This window comes from Bos grunniens, chromosome 7 (assembly GCF_055505025.1).
Source record: "Bos grunniens cultivar Pamir isolate PY7600 chromosome 7, Bosgru_T2T1.0, whole genome shotgun sequence".
Classification (NCBI taxonomy): domain Eukaryota; kingdom Metazoa; phylum Chordata; class Mammalia; order Artiodactyla; family Bovidae; genus Bos; species Bos grunniens.
The window spans coordinates 10501922-10520614 of record NC_141171.1 but is presented as its reverse complement, the minus strand read 5'-3'; the positions used below and the strand labels follow the sequence as shown (position 1 = coordinate 10520614).

Sequence of the window (18693 nt, the reverse complement as noted above, 5' to 3'; positions counted from 1 at the left end):
TCATGGGTAGTTCTTCAGTCCCAGAACAGATAACACTTTTATACCTGCCTTTCTATTGATTCTTTCCAGAGCCCTCTTTATGTCTTTGTTCCGTAGACTATAGATGAAGGGGTTCAGCATGGGTGTGACCACTGTGTACATCACTGAGGCGATTGCACTTGAATGTGAGCTGTGGGTAGCAGCAGAGCTAAGGTACACTCCTAAACACGTACAATAAAATAAAGAGACAACTGAGAGGTGAGATGCACAGGTGGAAAATGCCTTATACTTTCCCTGAGCTGATGAGATTCTTTGTATTGAAGAAACTATCTTGGAATATGAACAAAGAATCCCAGTGAGGGAACCACCACCCAATATTGCAGCTGCAAAATACATCAATATCTCATTAAGAAACATGTCAGAACAGGCAAGTTGAATCAACTGATTAATTTCACAGAAAAAGTGGGGGATTTCCATGTACGTACAGAAGGACAATCTCAACACCATTACACTTTGTAACAAGGAATTCAGGGCACTCATCATCCAGGACACCAGAACCAGCAGACCACAGAGCTGGGGGTTCATGATGACCATGTAGTGCAGGGGGTGACAGATGGCTACAAATCGGTCATAGGCCATCACAGTCAGAAGAAACACGTCCAATACTGCAAAGAGTATGAAAAAATACATCTGGGTAATGCAGCCTTCATAGGTTAGTACTTTGCTCTGTGTCCTTATGTTCTGCAGCATCTTTGGGATGGTTGTGGAGGTGAAACAGATGTCTACAAAAGACAGGTTGGAGAGGAAGAAGTACATGGGGGTGTGGAGGTGGGAGTCTGAGCTGACAGCCAGGATAATGAGCAGGTTTCCAAACACAGTGATCAGGTACATGAAGAGGAACAGACCAAATATGAGGGGCTGCAGTTCTGGTTCCTCTGAAAATCCCAGAAGAAGAAATTCCAAAATTTTTGTATCATTCCCTGGTTCCATGTGGTGAATGTGACTATCAAGAAACAAAAATAACATGACTAGTTTTCTCAGAAATTAGCATTGTAAACATAGTTGAAATTCTACAGTTCATATTTTGCATTTAATATTAATATCTATAATTTCAATATGAAAAATTTCCCTCAAGTAATCCCATGTGCAATCTCTGAATACTTCACCCCACATTCAACCTTCTCCCCATAAAATCATTTATTCTAAACTTTGAAGAGAAATTATGTCATATATTTGGTAGTATAAATTGAAGACTAACTTCTGGATAAAGAGTATACAGTGCCGATATACAATAGTTCGTACAGTTCAATGATGGAGGAAGAATAGAAGCAAATAAGAAATTATAATGATTATCAGATAATGACAGGCACTGTAAAGCTAAAAAAATCAGGTATAAAAAAGAGACTTAAAGGGTGTATTAATTGTTTGTAATAAAGATAAGCTTTCTTGGTCCTGGAACCTTTCAATCCTGGATACCCAGAAGAGTAAAGAAGCAAAAAGCATTTTTACCAAAAAGAAAGGAATGATATATTTATATGATCAATGTAGAACATCCTACTAGAAAAATTGATAAGAGAAATAAATTAAAAATTCATAAAGGAAAGTATTGAAACTACAACAAAAATGGAGGATTTTTAAAGATTTTAATTGTAATATTTTAATGAATAATTTTTCATTTTTATGTTATCCATGAAACACTTTTTAGTTCTGATTCAAATTCTAAGAAAATTGATTTAGAAACACGAAGTGCTTAAAATACAAAAAATAAACACAAAATTTATCTGAATTATACAATTTAACTCTTAAAAGTAAATGAAGAATCTCTAAAAATAAGGTAAATTCTTCCTTTTTTTAATATGATATTATACATGTTTTAATGCCATTCTCCCAAATCATACCCCACTCCCTCTCCCACAGAGTCCAAAAGACCATTCTATACATCTGTGTCTCTTTTGCTGTCTCCCATACAGGGTTGTCATTACCATCTTTCTAAATTCCATATATATGCGTTAGTATACTGTATTGGTGTTTTTCTTTCTGGCTTACTTCACTCTGTAAAATAGGCTCCAAGTTGCTCAATCATGTCTGACTCTTAGCTACCCCAGGTACTGTAGCCTGCCAGGCTTCTCTGTCCATGTAATTCCAGTGGCAAAAATAGTGGCACTCTGGGTAACCATCCCCTTCTCCAGGGGATCTTCCTGACCTAGAGATCAAACACAGGTCTTCCACATTGCAGGCACATTCTTTACCATCTGTGCCACCAGGGAAGCCCTAAATGCATTTAAATGGATTCAAACATGTTTATGAAAAAGAAATAAGCAATAAATTAGTTGAATGCAAAAGCATGTGTTCCACAAAAGGGCAACAAATTATTGACATTTTAAAAACAGATCTACTCATAAAAGGCAAAAAGTAGCCCTAAATAAAAACATGTGGATAAGATGGCAGTTCACATAAATGACGGTTTATTATTACTAAGGAGGCAAAAGAATTTCTATGTTTGAAAAGCTTTGGGAGGGAGGCCAAAATATGACCAACTAATAGTTTTGACCACTTCCAGTTTATGCACTCTCATACAACCCAACAAATGCAGTAAACACACATACAAGAATTAAATGGTGCATAACTGCTGCTGCTAAGCCGCTTCAGTCATGTCCAACTCTGTGCAACCCCATGGACTGCAGCATACCAGGCTCCCCCATCCCTGGGATTCTCCAGGCAAGAACACTGGAGTGGGTTACATAGCTAACTTCCTTTAAAAATGATAACCCTTTGTTTGAAAGAACGCAATAAAAACAAGAATAAAGAGAGACTCATATAGGGAATCTGGAGTAGGGGAAGTGGTTGCAGTTTAGAGTGACCATAAAATGGAGCCATGGAAATGGTGCCTGACACACTTGTGTTGGGAGGGGAAGAGTGGGGACAGAGAAGCTGCCTGTATCTCTAGTTTCAGCAACAAGAATTGTCAAGGTATTTAAAATATATTTCATGCTCCCTATCTTCCACCTGTTGGAGTGAGTTTCCTGGCCTTTTCTTAGCCAAAGGTGAAAGAAATTATAAAAGAAGGGGTGTAGAAAAAAGAAAGAAAGAAAGAAAAAGAATAGAACACTCAGAAGCCAGTATGTGAAACAATTTGCATGGACAGTTTACAGTAGGGAAAGTAAATAGCTGAAGCCCCCAAATATATTGAGCCCATAGGTAGTGAACAAATTGCGAAGTTAACCCCTTTACTATATGCCTGTTTGTATGGTAAATGTAATTTTTAAACAAGTGAACACTCAAATCTGAGTAAAGACTCTGTGACATGTGTGTCTCAAGAACTGTATTTCCAGGTAGTTACTACAGCCGTTGATCCGGATCTTCCTTATGAATGCTCCAATATATTGCATCTTAAAAATTAAAAAGTAAATAAAATACTGTCACTTCACTACAAATCACTTCTAACCAAATAGTTTATTTCCTACTCCCATCAACTGCAAAAGTGCTTGGAAGCATTCAAATTTTACTGATCACTATGACTCCCATTTCTTCTTGAGTCTTTTCCAACTAGATTTGCATTCATATAACTTAATTATCAACTGTAATTCTTGTATTTCTGAAAACATAGATAGTTTCCTTTTAAGTTGTTAAATACATTTGTTATAAGTTAATCAAGCAAACAAGCAAACATGGAGATCTCTTGGCTCTGGGTCAGTTGCTTAGGTTTTCAGGTGACCCCAGATAAATAGTGTTGAGTTTCATTCTTTGTGACTTTCTCCTTCAGTGGTTATTTCTTGCTTAGACTCACCTGGGTGGGAAGTCTGAGAGGAAGGTCTCTGTGTTAAAGTCCAAATTCTTCCCTGAATGGTTGATGATGTTGATTGAAGTTCTGTCTTTAAACAAGAGATGATTAGGAAGCAGTGAACCAAAACCAGACTTGGGAATCTAAATGAAAAACCATGCCTTCTCCAGTTCAAGACAGAACTGCTCAGACATTGCAGCAGAGGAGATATTTATAGTTACTTATGTTTTCTGTATGTCCTCAATATTTTCAGCACATTTTCCATTGTTACTCCAACCCTTGAACACATCATTTCCTCAGGGAAACTTGTCTAGACAGAATGGAAATTTTCTGTGCTGATTTGCCATTCCCAGGTGAACAGGTTAGAAGTCAGGTGTATCTGATTCTTATTGTTACTCCATGAATTCTGCTCTCTCCCAGAGGTCTGACATTGAAACTTTTTACAACACTCAGTCAAAGTTTTCTTCCATGTCCAAGTCTGAGGAACCTGTCTTGACTAGGTTGCCTGGCCCTCAGAAGCACTGGCTTGTGATGGGAACACAACTCCTGATATCTCCATAAAATTACTGCTTCTTCTTCAATAAGTGAGAGAAGTGTGTGCCTTTGTTATAAAACCATGGGTAAAATAATCCTAGGCTTCATAATGCCTTTAACACATCAATAGGATTTACATGCTTTAAATGCATATGAAAAGTTGATATTTAGTCCTTTATTTATAAAACATTTGATAATTATGATATCCACTTAGATCTTTTAATACACCATAGGCTGAGCTTAGAATCTTACATATTATTTCATTTACTTTTTGCAATAGTCCATCTTATGAGGATTGTACAATAATGAGCCTCCTTCTAAATTTGCAGTGATTGTAATTTGGGTGATTGGCCCAAAACTTATGAACTGAGTAAGGTATGTGTTTTGATTAGAACACAAGATATTTATAGTTCTCTCACTCCAGGCTAAGGCTTCTCAATCAGAGATGATTTCATCTTCTGAAGACACTTGGCAATATCTGGATAAATTGTTGATTGTCATATCAGGGGAAGTGCGATTCACTGACAGTGGGTTCAGGCCAGGGATGCAGTTCAACAGTCTGCAAAGTAAAACCTGATCCCACCCTAGAGAATTATCCAGCATAATGTCAACAGCAGTGAAGTTCAGAAACACTATTCTGAGCAAGCACTTCTTCCAACATAGATGCGAACATGAATCACTAGGGTATCTTGTTTAAATGAAGATTCAAATTTGGCAGGATTTTTAAAGTGCTACACTCAATATGTCAGTAAATTTGGAAAACTCAGCAGTGGTCACAGGACTAGAAAATGTCAGTTTTCATTACAACCCCAAAGAAGGGCAATGCCAAGTTCTAACTACCATACACTTGTGCTCATTTCATATGCTAGTAAGATTATGCTCAAAATCATTCAAGCTAGGATTCAGCAGATCCTGACCTGAGAATTTCCAAATGTGCAAGCTGGGTTTCAAAGAAGTAGAGGAACCAGAGATCAAACTGTAAACATTCTTTGGATCATGGAGAAAGCAAGAGAGTTCTAGAAAAAATCTAATCCTGCTTCATTGACTACAATGAAACCCTTGACTGTGTGGATAGCAAGAACCTGTGGAAAATTCTTAAAGGGATGGCAGTACCAGATCACCTTACTTGTCTCCTGAGAAACCTGAATGTGGGTCAAGAAGCAACAGAACTGGACATGGAACAACTGACTGGTGCAAAATTGGAAAAAGAGTATGTCAAGGCTGTAGAATGTCACCCTGCTTATTTAACTTCTATGCTGAGTCAGTTGAGTTCAGTTCAGTCACTCAGTCGTGTTGGACTCTTTGCGACCCCATGAATTGCAGCACACCAGGCCTCCCTGTCCATCACCAGCTCCCGGAGTTCACTCAGACTCACGTCCATTGAGTCCGTGATGCCATCCAGCCATCTCATCCTCTGTCGTCCCCTTCTCCTCCTGACCCCAATCCCTCCCAGCATCAGACTCTTTTCCAATGAGTCAACTCTTGGCATGAGGTGGCCAAAGTACTGGAGTTTCAGCTTTAGCATCATTCCTTCCAAAGAAATCCCAGGGCTGATCTCCTTCAGAATGGACTGGTTGGATCTCCTTGCAGTCCAAGGGACTCTCAAGAGTCTTCTCCAACACCACAGTTCAAAAGCATCAATTCTTCAGTGCTCAGCCTTCTTCACAGTCCAACTCTCACATCCATACATGACCACTGGAAAAACCATAGCCTTGACTAGATGGACCTTTGTTGGCAAAGTAATGTCTCTTCTTTTGAATATGCTATCTAGTTTGGCCATAACTTTCCTTCCAAGGAGTAAGCGTCTTTTAATTTCATGGCTGCAGTCACCATCTGCAGTGATTTTGGAGCCCCCCAAAATAAAGTCTGACACTGTTCCCACTGTTTCACCATCTATTTCCCATGAAGTGATGGGACCAGATGCCATGATCTTCGTTTTCTGATTGTTGAGCTTTAAGCCAACTTTTTCACTCTCCACTTTCACTTTCATCAAGAGGCTTTTTAGTCCTCTTCACTTTCTGCCATAAGGGTGGGGCCATCTGCATATCTGAGGTTATTGATATTTCTCCTGGCAATCTTGATTCCAGCTTGTGTTTCTTCCAGTCCAGCGTTTCTCATGATGTACTCTGCATATAAGTTAAATAAGCAGCATGACAATATACAGTGTTGATGTACTCCTTTTCCTATTTGGAACCACTCTGTTGTTCCATGTCCAGTTCTAACTGTTGCTTCCTGACCTGCATATAGGTTTCTCAGGAGGCAGGTCAGGTGGTCTGGTATTCCCATCTCTTTCAGAATTTTCCACAGTTTATTGTGATCCACACAGTCAAAGGTTTTGGCATAGTCAATAAAGCAGAAATAGATGTTTTTCTGGAACTCTCTTGCTTTTTCGATAATCCAGCAGATGTTGGCAATTTGATCTCTGGTTCCTCTGCCTTTTCTAAAACCAGCTTGAACATCAGGAAGTTCACGGTTCACATATTGCTGAAGCCTGGCTTGGAGAATTTTGGGCATTACTTTACTAGCATGTGAAATGATGCAATTGTGCTGTAGTTTGAGCATTCTTTGTCATTGCCTTTCTTTGGGATTGGAATGAAAACTGCCCTTTTCCAGTCCTGTGGCCACTGCTGAGTTTTCCAAATTTGCTGGCATATTGAGGGCAGCACTTTCACAGCATCATCTTTCAGGATTTTAAATAGCTCCACTGGAATTCCATCACCTCCACTAGCTTTGTTCATAGTGATGCTTTCTAAGACCCACTTCACTTCACATCCCAGGATGTCTGGCTCTAGGTGAGTGATTACACCATCGTGATTATCTTGGTCGTGAAACTCTTTTTTGTACAGTTCTTCTGTGTATTCTTGCCACCTCTTCTTAATATCTTCTGCTTCTGTTAGGTCCTGAATACATCATGTGAAGTGCTGGGCTGAATGGAACACAATCTGCAATCAAGATTGGTGGGAGAAATATCAACAACCTCAGATATGCAGGTGATGTCAGTTTAATGGAAGAAATTGAAGAGAAACTAAAAAGCCTTTTGATGAGTGTGAAAGAGGAGAGTGAAAAAGCTGGCTTGAAATTCAATATTCAAAAAACAAAGATCATGGCATCCAGTCTCAAAACTTCATGGGAAATAAAAGGGAAAAAGTGGAAACAGTGATGGATTTTATTTTCTTGGGTTCCAAAATCACTGCAGATGGTGACTTCAGCTATAAAATTAAAAGATGGTTGCTCTTTGGAAGGAAAGCGATGCGAAACCTGGACAGCATATTAAAAAGCATAGACATCACTTTGCCAACAAAGGTCCATATAGTCAAAGCTATTGTCTTTCCAGTAGTCATGTATGTATATGAGAGTTGGACCATAAAGAAACCTGAGCACCAAAGAATTGATACTTTCAAGTTTTGGTGTTGGAGAAGACTCTTGAGAGTCCTTTGGACTGCAAGGAGATCAAACCAGTTAATCCTAAAGAAAATCAGCCCTGAATATTCATTGGAAGGACTGTTGCTGAAGCTCTACTACTTTGGCCTCTTGATGTGAAGTGCCAACTCATTGCAGAAGACCCTGATGATGGGAAAGATTGAAGACAACTGGAGAAGGGAGCAGCAGAGGATGGGATGGCTAGATAGCATCATTGACTCAATGGACATGAATTTGAGCAAACTCCCATAGATAGTGGAGGACAGAGGAGCCTGGCATGCTACAGTCCACGAGGTTGCATAGAGTAGGACATGACCTAGCAACTGAAAAACAACAACAGGGCTGCCCAGAGATCCCACATTTGTAATAAATTCCCAGATGTTGTTTATGTTGTAAGTCTTACTCTGTGGACCACATTCTGAATGTCAGTACTGTGGTCCAGAGTGAGGTGTAGGTCTTTTAGGTCTTCTCTATTAAGAGTCTTCCTTTCCACCTCTGGTCTGATGTAAGGTGGTCAAATGTTGAACTCAGTCATTCTACTACTGAATATACAATTTTACACGTGCCTCTTGGGTATTTCACTCTTGGTATGAAATAATAATTTTGACCTGTGCATCCTTTTGTATAAGTGGGTAGATTTCACCTAAGCAGTTATTGTCTAAGTTGATAATATTTTAGATATCACAGGAAATTACTTGGCACAGACAGATACTCAATTCATCACAGCTGTTATGACTATGTCTGAGTTCAGAATTGACTAAAATCATTGGGGCTCCAGAGAATCTCTTAAAATAAGAAGAGAGTCCAGGAATACTCTGGTCGTGGATTGAATTGTGATTTTAAAGGCATATCTCCTCCCAGAATTCCACACAGGGAAGAGAGTGTTTGAGAGCTCACCATTCTGTGCCTTGCTCTACACAGGGACATAAACGCTGACCCCCTCATGCTGGCTCCATATTATCTCAGGAAGAATTTTTAGACTCTCTCAAGCTATTTTACTGTTTATTCAGTTTACTCAGAATATGTGCAAAGCTTCCATTTCTTGGTGAATCATCATATTTCTCCAACTCTCTTTATTTTCCTTTGTTGCAAGTCTGTAGCATAGAATTCATAAGCAATTGATGTCAGTAGTAGCACGAAATACTTGTGTTTGTTTCTGCCTTGAGTAGAATTTTTATTTTTCAAAATTACTGCATTACTCCCTTATTCTCTTAAAAGGAATGTACCTCCCATCTATTACTTTGTGCCTTGAAGGTACAAGTGGGAGGAATACATGTCCCCACTTGTGAATCTTGACATGACATGCTCAGAGCCTAAGGAGAAGCTATTGGAAGAGGCCACCCTTTCTATTACTATTACTCTTCCCCTCGATCATGAGAATGGGCATTTTCCACCTAGGAGCTGGTCCACTGGTATGGCTCCCAGACATGCAGGTAGCCTAGCACAATATGGACAGAGCCATAGACACTTTGCACCATGCATTTAATATGATAATAGGTAAACAACTGTTATTTTAAGCCACCATGTTTAGGGAGTTGCTTGTTGCTACAGCAAAATTGACTACTATACTACCTTGCATACATGCTAAGTCACTTCAGTCATGTCTGACTCTTTGCAACCCAAAGGACCGTAGCCCACCAAGTTCATCTGTCCATGGAATCCTCCAGACAAGAATACTAGAGTGAGTTGCCATGCTCTCCTCTATGGGATCTTCCTGTTCCAGGGATTGAACCCACATCTCTTGTGTCTACTGAACTGGTAGGTGGGTTCTTTACCTCTAGTGCCACCTGGGAAGCCCTATGTCCCTTTGCCTGCCAAGTCGCTTCAGTCATGTCTGACTCTGTGCGACCCCATGGACTGCAGCCTACCAGGCTTATCCATCCATGGGATTCTCCAGGCAAGAACACTGGAGTGGGTTGCCATTTCCTTCTCCAATGCATGAAAGTGGAAAGTGAAAGTGAAGTCACTCACTCGTGTCTGACTCTTAGCGACCCCATGGACTGCAGCCTACCAGGCTCCTCCATCCATGGGATTTTTCAGGCAACAGTACTGGAGTGGGGTGCCATTGCCTTCTCCCTATGTTCCTTTATATAGTGTTTAATGATAATTAATATTTATCTACCAACTAAATGGATGCTACAGGGTACAGACCTTTTCAAGTATGTATTTTCATGTGATGTGCACATGGGAATAAAATCTCTAAAAGAAAAAACACAGCCTAAAACATTTCAAATATTTAAAAATTTAATCCTGAGTACTTCCATCCAGTCCCCACTGGTTTAATTACTGATTTATGGAATGATAATAAAATAATGACATGAATACCTTATTTTCTGAACTCAAATTATTCTTCCCAAACTCAGGAATCAAATAGAGTTAGATACCAAAGTGCTACTTGTACTATTTGGGGAGAGAACTGGCAACTCACCCCAGTATTCTTGCCTTGAGAATCCTATGGACAGAGGAGCCATGGGGTCGCAAAGAGTTGGACACAACTGAGTGACTAATCCATGCATACTTGCACTATTACACCTTTTATTAGATATTAAAGAAATATTCATTCTTTACCCTCTCTCCCTCTCTCTGTGTCTTTCCAAACAACGTTAGAGAGTTGTAAAATTCAGTTCCTGTCTAGATTGTGGAAATCTGGAAAGCACTTTAACAGGAAAGGGGCAGATAAACTACAAAATTGTATATTTTCTTGAACCTATTTAAGAGTGGCAATCTCAGAGCAACCATTTATTCTGAAATCTAAGGTAAGTCAGGTGCATCCAATAAGAGTCAGGGACTTAAGGAAGTGTTTCCTTGAGGGACTATCATTGGAGAAAGGTCATGCCAACATTCATCAGGCAAGGTTTCAGGTAAAATCTTGCTGTTGCTCAGGTGCTAAGTCATGTCTGACTCTTTGTGACCCCATGAACTGCAGCATGCCAAGCTTCTCTGTCCTTCTTTATCTCTGCGAGTTTGCTCAAAAACTCATGTCCCTTGAGTCAGTGATGCCATTTAACCATCTCATCTTCTTCACCCCCTTTTCATCCTGCCCTCAAACTTTCAGCATCAGGGTCTTGTTCAGAAGTCAGCTTTTCTCATCAGGTGGCCAAAGGATTGGTGCTTCAGTTTCAGCATCAGTTCTTCCAATGGATACTGAGGGTTGATTTCCTTCAGGATTGACTGGTTTGATCTTCTTGCTCCCCAAGGGATTCTCAAAAGTCTCCAGCACCACAAGTCAAAAACTTCAATTCTTTAGTGCTCAGCCTCCTTTATGGTCCTAATCTCACATCTGTACATTACTACTGGAAATACTATAGCTTTGAGTATAGGACCTTTGTTGGCAAAGTGATGTTTCTGCTTTTTAATATGCTATCTAAGCTTTCCTTCCAAAAAGCAAGTGTATTTTAATTTAATGGCTGAAGTCACCATCCAGGGTGATTTTTGAGCCCAAGAGAATAAGTAAAAATCTTAGAGACTATTTAAAGATCAAGTGTGGATTGACTACCATGAGAATATAGAATTCCAGGAAAGGTTATATTTCATTGCAATTCTCAGGTAACTGTGCAGTGGTGAGAGAATGTTTCATTTTCCACTTAAAGCCCTTGGATACAGAGAACAAGATATGGTAGTTGAAAATTGAGCTTTGAAATGTCAGAAATGATAGGAATAAAGATGATATGGGTGGGACATACACATCATTTAATATAGTTACTAATATTGATGCATATATATTTATGTATTTTCTCTACAGATATCCACTTCCTGCACCATTTTGTCAAAACATTATTTTCTTGTTTTAGTGCTTTTGTCAAAAATCAATCGAGCAGATATGTCTATTCATGACTCTGTTCCACTCCTCCATAAGTTTCTGTGTGCATGTGTGCTAATTCCCTTCAGTCATCTTTGAGTCTTTGCGATGCCATGAACTGTAGCCTGCCAGGATCCTTGTCCATGGAGATTCTCCAGGCAAGAAAACTGAAGTAGGTTGCCATGGCGTCTTCCAGAGGATCTTCCAGACTCAGATTTTGAACCCTCATCTCTTATGTGATCTGCATAGGCAGGTGGGTTCTTTACCACTAGTGCCACCTGGGAAGCCCCAAATCACAGTGTCTTCATTATTATATTTTTACAGCACCTGCTAGTGTGAAACCTTCAAAAGAATTTTTTTTTTTGCCTTTGGCAGTTCTTTGCATTTTCCATGTAAATATCAGAAATAATTGACAATACTACACGAAAGAAAATTTGTAAAAAAATTTAGTTGAATTTCAATCTATAGCATAAATTAGGTAGAACTGACATCATAACAGTACTGAATCTTCCAATTTTTTAACCCAGGGTAGCAGGCAGAATTCTGAGACAGCTTCAAGATCCCTCTTTCTGCTTTATGCACTCTAGATGCATCTCCCCTTGAGTGTGGATAAGTGAATTTAACACTCAATATTAGGATATACTTTATGGAAAAAAATGAAAATATTTTCCAGATTTAATAAAGTCTCAATTCAGTTTTCTTTGTGCTAATCAAGAGGTAGGTTATCCTGGTTTGGCCTGATGCAATCAAGTTAGCCCTTAAAAGAGACTGGGCCCTCCCTAAAATAAAAGTTTGGGAGCGGAGGAATGATTCTGCAGCTGGCTTTTAAGTAGTGAGCTGCTGTCTTGTGAAATGGCTAAAAGTCAGGGCAGGTACGCTCAGTTGTTCAGTCATGGCTGAACAACTCTTTGCAACCTCATGAATCATAGCCCACCAGGCTCCTTTTTCCAGGGAATTCTCCTGGCTACCCACTGGAGTGGATTGCCATCAGTTCAAGGGGGTGTACAAAATTCCATAGACTGATAGTCTACCAACAGCACACATTTATTTTTTATAGTTCTGGAAATGTAACATCAGGTGTAGGTATGGTAAAAGTCCAAAGAAGGCTGTCTTCTGGATTGTAAATTAAAAGTTTTCCTGTATCCTCATATGATGGAAAAGGACTAAACTTGCCCTCTAAACACCAAGGACTTTGCCAGGTGGTGTTAGTGGTAAAGAATCCACCTCCAATGCAGGAGATGTAAGAGATCTGGTTGGATCCCTGGGTCAGGAAGATCCCCTGGAAGAGGGCATGGCAACCCACTCCAGTATTCTTATCTGGTGAATCCCATGGACAGAGAAGCCTGGCAGGCTACATGGTCTGTAGGGTCACAAAGAGTCGGACACAACTGAAGGGACTTAGCATGCATGCTAAATGGCAAATTAAGATAAAAGAAAGCTACCAAACAGACAACCTAAATTTCTACATCAAGGAACTACAAAAAGAACAGCAAACTTAGCCCAAAGTCAACAGAAGGAAGGAAATAAGTATTGGAGTAGAGAGAAATAAGACACAGGCTAGAAAAACAATTTAAAAATTAATGAAACTAAGAGGTGGTTTTTGAGAAGACAAACAATGTTGGTGATCTTTTGGCTAGACGAAGAAAAAAGAGAAATGACTAAGAAGAGTTTACATGAAAGAGGAGACATAACAGCTGATACCACACAAAGACAAAGAATCATGAGACCATCATAAACAATTACCTATGGACAAGTTAAGTAACTGAGAAGTAGTGAATAAATACCTAGAAACATTCAAGTTACTAAAACTGATTCATGAAGAAACAGAATAACTGAACAGACCAATGACTAGAGAGGTGCTTGAATCAGTATTAAAGAAAAGCCCCATGTAAGATGGTTTCACTGTTGAATTATACCAATCCTTCTCAAAATCTAAAATGTTGATAAAGAGATAGCACTTTCTAAGTCATTTGACAAAGTCAACATTACTCTGACATCTAAACCAAATAAAAAGACTACAAGGAAAGAAAATTACAGAACAATATTCCTGGGAAATATAGGTGCAAAGTATTCCCTCCCTGCAAAATGCCAGTTAAAAAAAATTCCATAGCACATGATAAATATTATACATTGAATTCAAATGAGATTTTTCCCTGAGATTCAAGAATGTCTCAACATATATAAATCCATAAATGTAATACATCAATTAACAGAATGAAGAATAAAAAATATAATCACTAAAGACTGAGAAAAATTTTTTGACAAAATTAAACATCCATTATGATAATGCGTGCATGCTCAATAGCTTCAGTCATGCCTGAATCTTTGCGACCCTAGGCACTATAGCCTTCCAGGCATCTCAGTCCATGGGATTCTCCAGACAAGAATACTGGAGTGGCTTGCCACGCCCTCCTAGGGGATCTTTCCAACCCAGGGATCAAAGACGCATACCTGCGTCTCCTGCATTGCAGGCAGATTCTTAACGCTGAGCTATGAAGGAAGCCCTATTATGGTAATAGCTTTCAACAAAATGGGTTTAGAATAAATGTACCTCTACAGTTTTTAATAATAAAGGCACTATATGACAACCTCACAGGTAACAGCAAACTCAAATATGAAAAGTGAATGCTTTCCTCCTAAGTTGAAAGACAAAAATGCCCATTCTTGCTAGTTCTATAGAACATACACTGGAAGTTTCCTGCAGAGGAATTAGGCAATAAATGAACAAAAAGCATCCAGTTCAATAAAGAAATAGCAATGTAAGCTGTATTAGTAGATGACATCATCACATACATAGAAAATACTAAAGAATCCATTAAAAAAGACATAACTAATACTTGAATAAAGTTGTAGGGTAAAAAATGACCGTATAAACATAAGCTGTATTTCTACACAGTAACACCAAACTATCAGAGCTAAAAATAAAAAAAAAAGCAACTTTATTTATAATAACATCCAAAAGTATAAAATATTTATAAATAAATTTTACCAAGGAAGTGAAAGACATCTATGCTACAAACTGTAAGATGCTGTTGAGAGAAATTAAAGAAGATCAATAAATGAAGAAGTATAAAGTGTCCATGGTTTGTGAAACTTTATATTATTAAAATGCTCATACTACCCAAAGCATTCTACAGACTCAATGCAGCCCCTATCAAAAATTTAAATGCATTTTATTTTATTTTTCTAAAAATAAATAAAATCCATAAAAAATTTGGCAAAACTAATACAATATTGTAAAGTTTAAAAATAAAATAAAATTAAAAAACAAATAAATAAATAAAAGGTGAAAAAATTTAAAAAAAAATTTAAATGCATTATTCACAATAAAGCTCAGTAAGCTGAGCTACTTAATTTGTACAGAGGAGTTGAATTCAGATAAATTGAAATTCTAGGTAATAAATAGAAGGAGCAAGTTTTGCTTCCATAGTCAGATCAAACAATTTCAATTTCTGACTCTCTTTATTTGAGCCCTATAACCACAGGCACTTCTTCAGCTCCAGGACAATTGGCCCTTATCTAACTGCCACTCTAGTGATTCTTTTTAGAGCCCTCTTTATGTCTTTGTTCCTCAGACTGTAGATGAAGGGGTTTAGCATGGGTGTGACCACTGTGTATATCACAGAGATGACTGTACTTGAGTGTGAGCTATGGGAAGCAGCAGAGCTAAGATACACTCCTAAGGCTGTACAATGAAATAAGGAGACAACTGAGAGGTGAAATGCATAGGTAGAAAATGCTTTATATTTCCCCTGAGGTGATGACATTCCTCGTATGGATGAAATTACCTTAGAATAAGAGTAAAGAATTTCACTGAGGGAACCACCACACAACATCACAGCTGCAAAATACATCACTGTGTCATTAAGAAATGTGTCAGAACAGGCAAGGTGGACCACCTGATTAATTTATCAGAAAAAGTGGGGGATTTCCAAGTCTGTACATAAGGAGAGCCACAACACCATTAGGCTTTGAGTCAAATAATTCAATACACTGATTATCCAGGACATCAACACCATCAATCCGCAGAGCCAAGGCTTCATGTTGACTGTGTAGTGCAGGGGGTGACAGATGGCCACAAAGTGGTCATAGGCCATCAAGGTCAGGAGAAACATGTCCAATACAGCAAAGAGTGTGAAAAAATGCATCTGGGTGATGCAGCCTTCATAGGTTATGCCTTTGCTCTGTGTCTAGATGATCTACAGCATCTTTGGGATGATGGTGGAGGTGAAGCAAATGTCTACAGAGGACAGGTTGGAGAGGAAGAAGTACTTGGGATTGTGGAGGTGGGGATCTGAGCTGACTGCCAGGATAATGAGCAGGTTTCTGAACACAGTGTTCAGGTATGTGGAGAGGAAAGGTCCAAATATGAGGGGCTGCAGTTTTGGTTCCTTTGGTAACCCCAGAAGAAGAAATTCGGAAATTCGAGTATCATTCCCTGGTTCCATGTTGTGGAGTTGACTGCCAGGAAACAACAAATGATATGACTAGTTATCTCAAATTTTGCATTGCAAATACTGTTGAAATTCTACTATTTATGTTTTGCATTCAAAAACTTATATCCATGATTTTGGTATGGAAGTTTCCCCTTCAAGTGATTTACTATGCCATCCCTAACTAACAATTCCCATCCCACATTCAGACTAACCATTTACATTTTTAATGAGTAATTTTGTCAAGCATTTGCTAAGTACAGTTGAGAATTGACTGACTTCTGAACAAAGAGCATACAGTGCTGAGACACAATAGTCCCTATAGTTCAATGATGGAGAAATAATACAAGCAAATAAAAATTCATGTTTTTTTTTTTAATGAGATGAAGTCAGGTGCTGTGAAGAAAAATAAATCAGATATAAAGAAGAGCATTTACTTTTAAATGGTGTTGAGATAGATTTGCAACTATTTGAACATAGATCTCACAGAAGAGAGGGCTAGAGATGTCATTTCTTCTAGGGAACTGTGGGCTGGACAGAGACAACGGCCAGAAGAAAGGTCTTGAAAAGGCACTTGTTTCAGAATACTGAGGCTCAAAATGAAGCAGTTGCATATGCAGGGGAATGTATAAAAAGGCAAGTGATGAGAGATGGTGTCAGAACTTGGAAGGAAGAGCTGGGCTCCTTGTTACAGCTGAAACTTCAAGTCCCGGGGAATGCCTACTCACATGTTGTATTATTGTTCGGTCACTAAGTCATATCTGACTCTTTGCAATCCCATGGACTGGAGCATGCCAGGCTTCCCTGTCCTTCACTGTCTCTTGGAGTTTGCTGACGCTCATGTCCATTGAGTTGGTGATGCTATCTAACCATCTCATCCTCTGCTGCCACCTTCTCCTTTTGCCATCAACATTTCTCAGCATCAGGGTCTTTCCTAATACATGTTGTATTACTTTCACCTTATTAATTTTGTTTCTAAGAAATCCTATGAATAAAAATGAGTCCCTTCATTATTTTTAATGTTGATTAATATTCTGGCACCTGTGTTATAAGAGTCCCATACTGGAAACTCTGTGCTCAGGTACTCTTCCCTGCCTTGAGAACTGCTCATTCCCCACAATACACACACACACACACAGGCCTCCAAGGGCAATGCTACTACCAGCTATTCTTACCCTCAGCCACAATAATTAGGAACAGTGATACAAGACAGGCTCTCAATATGAGATTATCTTTCCCCTAAAACTGTAGAAACAATACCTAAATTTCTGTTGTTAAGTCACCCATGGACATTTAAATATGGGGCTCCATTTTAATACGACCATTTTGTGTGCAGCATTTAAAGAACAATAAAAACTCATGTGAAAAAAAATAAAACAGAAAAAAAAAAAAACATGTGAGGGAAATGGATCAAATAAGCTCAGGTGATCCCTATAGTTTATGATAAAGTTTCCTTGATTCTGGCAACATTTAAATGCCAGTTATAACCCCATGATGCCCAGAATAGTAAAACAACATCCCTTGGAGAGTAAGGAGATCAAACCAGTCAATGTTAAGGAAAATCAACCCTGAATACTCATTTAAAGGACTGATGCTGAAGCTGAAACTCCAGTATTTTGATCATCTGGTGTGAACAGTTAGACTCACTGGAAAGGTCCCTGATGCTGGGAAAGATTGAGGGCAGAGGAAAAGAGGGTATCAGAGGACGAAATTTCTGGATGCCATCACCGATACAATGGACAAGAACTCGGGCAAATTTTGGGAGATGGTGAGGGACAGAGAGGCCTGGCATGACAGTACATGGGTCTCAAAGATTTGGATTTGACTAGATGACTGAATGACAGCAACAAGAATAAAATAAACCAAATTAAAAATGGGAAGAAAATCTAAATAGACATTTCCCCAAAGAAGACACGTAGATAGCCAAACATCACATGAAAAGATGCTCAACATCACTAATTATATAGAAATGAAAATCAGAACTATAATGAGGTATCACCTCACTCCAGTCAGAATCAGTTCAGTTTAGTTCAGTCACTCAGTCACGTCTGACTCTTTGTGACCGCATGAATCGCAGCATGTCCATCACCAACTCCCGGAGTTCACTCAAACTCACGTCCATCGAGTTGGTGATGCCATCCAGCCATCTCATCCTCTGTCGTCCCCTTCTCCTCTTGCCCCCAATCCCTCCCAGTATCAGAGTCTTTTCCAATGAGTCAACTCTTCGCATGAGGTGGCCAAAGTACTGGAGTTTCAGCTTTAGCATCAGTCCTTCCAAAGAAATCCCAGGGCTGATCTCCTTCAGAATGGACTGGTTGGATCTCCTTGCAGTCCAAGGGACTCTCAAGAGTCTTCTCCAACACCACAGTTCAAAAGCATCAATTCTTTGGCTCTCAGCTTTCTTCACAATCAGAATGGCCATCATCAAAAAGTCCAAAAATAATACATATTGATAGAGTATAGAAAAAGGAATCCCTCTACAATGTTAGTGGGGATTAAATTGGTGCAGTCACTGTGGAGAACTGTATGCAGGTTTCTTAAAAAACAAAACAAAACATAACAACAGCAACTAAAATAGAGCTAACATATAACCCTGCAACCCCACTCCTGGGGATATATATGGAGAAAACTATAATTGGAAAAGATACCTGCATTTTAATGTTCATTGCAGCACTATTTACAAAAAACAAAACATGGAAGCAACCTAGATATACATCGACAATTGAATAGATAAAGATGTGGACCAT

The 18693-nt window shown here is 38.9% G+C and overlaps 1 protein-coding gene and 1 pseudogene across 1 annotated transcript; both read right to left on the bottom strand.

The window, feature by feature from the left end:
- On the bottom strand, positions 1–1005 carry LOC147368352 (olfactory receptor 7A10-like). Its single transcript, XM_086408783.1, has one exon. The coding sequence runs from the start codon at positions 1003–1005 to the stop codon at positions 1–3; it is 1005 nt and encodes a 334-aa protein (XP_086264909.1).
- Positions 1006–15028: 14023 nt separating this feature from the next.
- LOC147368351 (olfactory receptor 7A17-like) lies at positions 15029–15961 on the bottom strand (annotated as a pseudogene).
- Between the last annotated feature and the right edge of the window lie 2732 nt (positions 15962–18693).